This window comes from Belonocnema kinseyi, chromosome 9 (assembly GCF_010883055.1).
Source record: "Belonocnema kinseyi isolate 2016_QV_RU_SX_M_011 chromosome 9, B_treatae_v1, whole genome shotgun sequence".
In the NCBI taxonomy this organism is placed as follows: Eukaryota; Metazoa; Arthropoda; class Insecta; order Hymenoptera; family Cynipidae; genus Belonocnema; species Belonocnema kinseyi.
Genome location: NC_046665.1, coordinates 114,613,116 through 114,619,892, shown reverse-complemented (window position 1 = coordinate 114,619,892; position 6,777 = coordinate 114,613,116). Strand labels below are relative to the sequence as shown.

The window sequence follows — 6,777 nt, the reverse complement described above, 5'->3', positions numbered from 1 at the left end:
AAGGAAGGATATAAAAAAAGGTATTCGCTAACATAAGGCCGTAAATAAATAATATCTTATCGTCTGAGAAAATATCACGAGAGAAAAAAATGTTATTTTTTGTCATAGATTAATAAAAAATTTCAGAAAAAATTAATTTTCCTAATTTAGCGTGTCTGTTAATAACAATAGTTATAAACGATAAGTTGCAGGTATCGAAAATGCTACCCAAGGCGATTATATTTCTTACAATAAAATTAAAAATATTAGAAAAAAGTAATCGCGAATATCTTGAAAACTGTGGCTTTTAGGGGAGCGTATTTTTGTAAAAAATACATTGTTTATAAGGCCGTGATTAAATAATGACTCCTCGTACGAGAAAATATTACGAGAGTAAAAAGTTTAAACATGTATCAAGGATTATCAAAGAAAATATAAAGGTAAGTCTGATTTTTGAGGGTCATTATTTATATCAATTGTTATAAATAATTCATTGAATGAAATTGTAAGCAACCAATTATTTTATTAATTCTAGATAAAAGTTTCGGAACAATTTGAAGCAATATTATGATACTGGTGGATCTGGGTGATTGTTTATTAAAAAATGTAGAGTATAAACAAATTCCTCTTGAAAATAGCAACTTTTTAAAAACGATTTTAGGAGGGTAGTTTTTATTTGATCAGAAGATTTATTTTTGCTCAAGAGACATATACTCGATATACACAGTGTAAAATTTAAAAATTTCTTTAAGCAATAAATTCTTAGGTCACACTGTGCAAATGTGGCAATTTTGTTAAAAAATTATTTTTTTACAACGCTGTCGATTGAAAACAGTGCGTCGTACAGAAAAAATGCAAGACGCAAAAAAATTTTAATGAAAACTTGTAAAGATGTAAATTTTCCTTAAAATATACACTTCGTGTTCCACTTTTTTTATTGCTTGTAAAATGTCTTCTTTAGAATGAATTAGGAATATTATTCAAATAATATTGCCTTATTATGCATTCTAGCTATGAATTTAATTTTAGTTTCAGGCAGCTTTACTCCAACGATGGATATTGCCATACTTCATGTGTGCGTTTTGCCCTTTCGTGCAGGCATTATGTGTCAATGTTTCGGTATTCACACTCACAGCAATTGCAGTAGATAGACATCGGGCCATTCTCAGACCATTAAGGTTAGTAATATTATCCAAAATATCGCCGCTGTTTTAAAAACTGAGACACTCTCTAAATGCCCAACCTCTCTAAATGCCCGACCTCCATAAATGCCCGACCTCCCTAAATGTCTGCTACCTCCTTGAGTGCTCACTGCTTGCTTAAGTTCATGCTTCTTTCGTAATTGCGCGTCAAAACTCCCTAACTGCCTGCTACCTTCCTAACTGCCTGAATCTCTCCTTGAACGCCCAACGCCTTCGTAACTGCAGACCCAACCTTTTCAAATTCTTGAGTAACCTTCCTATAATGGACAATATAAATATCTGTACACAAAAATTTTTAAACTTCCTTAACTGCTTGATCTATCCACTAGCTATTTTTAAATGTAAAAAAATATTTCGATTAAAAGATATACATTTTTTAATGAGTATGAGTTGATTTTTAGTCGAATTGATTGGATTTGAATATCATTTTATGCAATGAATTTGTTTCCAACGTACATCACTCGTGAATTTAAGCTGTCTGAGAAAGTATAAATCAAATTTTTTTGGTAAAATTATGTATCATTTATCATTTATGAACTTGTAAGTAGGACAGATAGGCTGGTTTAGTAATCGATTCATTTTATCAATTCAGAATATTAATAATTCAAGATTATTTGTAAGCCATAAAAGAATTATTCATTAAATTTGCGATAAATTATCTCACCTCTTAGCATAAGTTTACCTAACGGCATTAATGTTTTATCAATAAAAAGTTTTGTATTTTACATTTTTTATATATGAATGAAAATGCTTTCTTTTGAGCTGTTTTCAACAAACTTCCCCCTTTTTTCGTTTTTCGCTCAATTGTGAACTCAATTAATAAAAATCAATGAGAAATTCAAAGTATTCTTGGTTGAATTTTTTTTTTTAAGTCTATCATCATACTTTTGGTTCGAAATTTGTCTCATTTGGTTAAAAATTTTACAATTTGGTTTAAAATTTTACGATTTTGTTGAAACTTAAATCTTTAACTGAAAATTTTAACTACCCCATTTTTAGATGAAATGTTGTTGTTTTTATTTAAAAATTAAAGTACTTGGTTGAACATTCAATTTAATTTGTTGATAATTCCAATTTGTTTTGAGAAATTAATTTTCCTAGTTAGAAAAGCCACTTTTCGCAAATTCATGTGTTTTGTGAAATGTTTAGCAATTCCATTTTTGATTTAAAACTAATATTTTAAATTGAAGATGGATATTTTTCTGCTTAAAAATTCGTGTCGTTTTGTTCAAATTCCTCTTTTTTCGTTGAAAGTTAATCAACATTGTTTTTGAAAATTTATATTTTTAAGTGGAAAATCGAACTATTTGGATGAAAATTAATTCTTTTTTTTAAATATTCATATGTTTTGTCGAAAGTCAAATTACATTGGTACAAAATTTTACTATTTGTTTAAATGTCTAACGTTTTAATTGGAAATTTACTTATTTTAATTATTATTTTTATTTTATTTTTTTTCATTCAATTTTTTATAGCTGAAATGTAACTATTCCATTTTTGCTGAAAATATTTGTATTTACTAAAAATTCTTCTTTTTTATTTCAATTTATATGGTTTAAAGTTCGAATTTTTTGTAGAAAATAACTTTTTAAACTAATATTTTAAAGATTCCATTTTTTGGTAAAAACTCATATTGTTTATTGAAAATATTTTTGAAAATTAAAATGTCTTGTTAGAGAAAATGAACTTCTTTCACAACAATTGAAATGTTTATTTGATTTTTTTTAATGAGCTTTTAACTTAAAAATAGATTTTTTATCCGAAAATTTTACTAAATTTCGTTTCTTGTTAAAAATGTATCCTTCATGAGTTAAAAATATTCAACGATTTTGAATAAAATTCGTATGTTCATCTTTCTTTACGGAAAATTCGTTTTTTAAACTCATTTTTTTAAATATTCGTATATTTGTGTTTTTTCCGAAAAATTCTTTTTTTTTAACTGAAAATTTAAGGAATCAATTTTTTGGTCGAAATTCATTTATTTAGACGAGGATTCAACTATTAATATAAAAATTTGCATTGGGCCTAAATGAACCATTTTGTTGGAATTTCATATTATTAGTTAAAAATTTATATATTTGATAAGAAAAATAAACAATTCATTGGTTAAAGATAAAACTATGTATGTATAAATTTAACTATTTTATTGTTAAAAAGTCATTTTTATCACCTGTAAATTTAACTATTCTATTTTTCATTAAAATTTACCCCTTTGAATTTGAAAATTTAACTCTTTTTTTAGAAAATTCACCTTTTTTAAATTTTGTTATAAATCCTTCTTTTAGTTAAATTCATACGCTTAAAAATGAGTTTTTTTTTAATATTAGTTTTTCAACTGAAAATTTAAATTATCATTTATGCGTTAAAAGTTATATTTTTTAGTTAAAAATTCAACTATTTAGGTTTCAATTAATTTTGTTGTTAAAAAATCATATTTTTCGTCGAAACTTAAACTATATTAGTAAACATATTAAATATTCGTTTGAATATTAAACTTTTAAATTGATATTTTACTTATTTTAATGCCTTTTTTCCTTTTTTTGTTGTTAAAAATCAATTTTTATAGCTGACAATGTAACTATTCCATTTTTGCTGGAAATTAGTTTTTTAAAGTGAAAATTTAGAGATTTCATTTTCGATTGAAAATTAATCTTGTTTATTAAAAATTAATTTAAAAAAATAAAAAATAGTAAAAAATTCTTGTTAAAAATCCATCATTCACAAGTTGGATATTCGACGTTTTTTTAACAAAATTCGTATATTTGTCTTTCTTTCCGGATAATTAATTTTGAAACTAATTGTTTTTTAATATTCGTATATTCGTCTACTTTCCGGAAAATTATTTTTTTTTTCTGAAAACTTAAGGATTCCATTTTTGTGTTTTTTGATAATTTATTTATTTGGATGAGGATTCAACTGTTTTTCCAGAAATTCGCATTGGGCATAAATGGACTTTTTCGTTGGAATTTGATATTGTTGATTAAAACTCATTAATTTTGTAAGAAAAATAAATCATACACTAGTTAAAAATTGAAATATTTATTAAAAAATTTAACTATTTTTTTCTAAAAATGTTTTTTGTTTAAAATTCATCATTTTGTTAGAGTATTATTCAACTATTTTATTATAAGTCCGTCTTTTAGTTAAATTCACGGTTAAAAATGAAGTTTTTTTGTGGAAAATTAGTTTAGTAAACTGAAAATTTAATTGGCAATTTATGAGTGAAAACTTAAATTTCTTAGTCATAAATTCAAGTATATTTTTAAACGTTTATCATCTTATTTGAAAATTGAAGTATTTGGGCTTCAATTAATTTTTGTGTACAAAAATCATATTTTTGGGAGAAAAATTAAAGTGTTTTATAGATAATTCACATATTTCGCTCAAAAATTTAAAAGTTTGGTAGAAAATAAAACAGTTTGATTGCAAAATATCTTTTTTGTTAAAAATCCATAGTTTTAGTTGAAAAATATATAATTTTATAGGAAAAAATTAACTATTTTCTGGTTAGAAATTGAACTGTTTATTTAAACAATTTTACTGTTTTTATTCAAAAGTAATTTTTTTATTTAAATATTTTACGATAACATTTTTTAAAAATATTTATTCTTTGGAATTTGAACATTTTACAATTTTTTTAGAAAATCCATGTTTTTTCTTTAAATTCATACAGTTAAAAATAATTTTTTTTATGGAAAATTAGTTTTTTAAATAGCTTGTCGTTTTTTAGTTCAAAATACAACTTTTTAGTTGAAAATCCATCTTGCCTGATTGAAAATTATTTTTCTTGTTGAAAATTAATCTTTTTATGCAGAAAGTTAAACAAATTCAACTCTTAGATTTAATATTCATCATTTTAGTTGAAAATTTAACTGCTTTTTTTATTAAAAATTGATTTTCAAAACATGGATTTTCTTCGTTTAAAATCTATCATTTTGGTTAAAGATTCAACAATTTTGTTAAAACTTCGTCTTTCTTACTACACGTTTTCAAGAAAAAATATTTTCATTTATGATAATTAAAAATATAAATTGTATTAAAAAAGACGCCAAATATGAATATAGCAGTTTATAGATCACAATTGTATAGCTTCCTAAAATCTATTAAATTTTACTCATTCCAGATGTTCATATAGTACAATTTAATAAATTTTTGTCCAAAAATATAGAAAAAATGTATAATAATCAACGAAAATAGCATTTATATAAACGAACGTTAACATTTCTTTATTTCAAAACGATTTGCTTTTAATGCACTGACCATTTAAAGAACATAATCCATGTTATAATTAGGGTTCCTGGGCTTTAAAGTGAAGAAAAATTGGTTTTTATCTTTAAATTGTGGAAATTTAATTTTTACCTATTCAAAATCTCATTTTTCTCGAAAACGAAGCAATATATGAATATCAGTTCATAATTAAAAATTGTTCAGCTCCCTAAAACCTAATCAATTGTATCCTTTCCAGATGTTCATGTTTTTTACTTCAATACATTTTTCCAAAAATATAGAAAAAATAGACTAAAATAGCATGTACGTCAACAAAATGTAACCCTTTTTTTAAAAACGTTTGGTTTTAGTTCACTGACGATTTAAAGAACATCTTTCATGTGATTATTAGGGTTCCTGGGCTTCAAAGTGGAGAAAAATTGGTTTTTATCTTTAAATTGTAGAAATTTAACTTTTACCCATTCTGAATCTCATTTAGTTCAAAAACGAATCAATATATTAATAACAGTTCATAGTTAAAAATTGTTAATCTTCATAAATCTTATCAATTGTGTCCTTCCCAGATGTGCAATTTGTTACGTTCAATACATTTTTGCAAAAATAGAGAAAAAATCAATAAATTCGACTAAAATAGCATTTAGTTCAACGAAATTAAAAATTTTATTTCACAAAAACGTTAGTTTTTAGCTTAGTGACTATTTATGGAACATATTTCATAAGATTATTAGGGTTCCTGAGCTTCAAAGTAAAGAAAAAATGACTATCTCTAAATTTGAAGAAATATAATTTATACCGATACAAAATCTCATTTTTCTCGCAATCGAATCAATATATAAATAGCAATTCATAGTTAAAAATTGTTCAGCTCCCTTAATCTTAATAATTATATCCTTTCCAGATGTTGATGTTCTTTATTTCAATAAATTTTTCCAAAAATATAGAAAAAATGGATACAAATTGACTCAAATATCATTTAGTTTAACAAAATGTAACATTTTCATTTCAAAACATTTGTTTTCAGTTCACTGACTGTTCAAAGATCAGTTTCCATTTGATTATTATGTTTTCTGGGCTTCAAAGTGAAGAAAAATTGGTTTTTATCTTTAAATTGTAGAAATTTAATTTTTACCGATTCAAATTCTCATTTTTCTCGAAAACGAATCATTATATGAATAGCAGTCCCTAGTTAAAAAATGTTCAGCTTTCTGAAATCTAATTAAATGGACCCTTTCCAGATGTGCATGTTGTTTATTTCAATAAATTTTTGCAAAAATACAGAAAAAATCGACAAAAATAGCATTTAGTTCAACGAAATTTAACATTTTATTTTATAAAATGATTAGTTTTTAGTTCAGTAACTATTTAAGGA

At 24.2% G+C, this 6,777-nt stretch overlaps 1 protein-coding gene across 1 annotated transcript in view; it reads left to right on the top strand.

Moving 5' to 3' along the window:
• Positions 1 to 6,777, top strand: part of LOC117179945 (RYamide receptor-like) — a 302,704-nt gene that overhangs the window by 122,345 nt on the left and 173,582 nt on the right. The window contains exon 4 of the mRNA XM_033372181.1: positions 1,009 to 1,157. Within this exon, the coding sequence (XP_033228072.1) occupies positions 1,009 to 1,157 (149 nt within the window). The remainder of the gene's footprint in view (positions 1 to 1,008; positions 1,158 to 6,777) is intronic.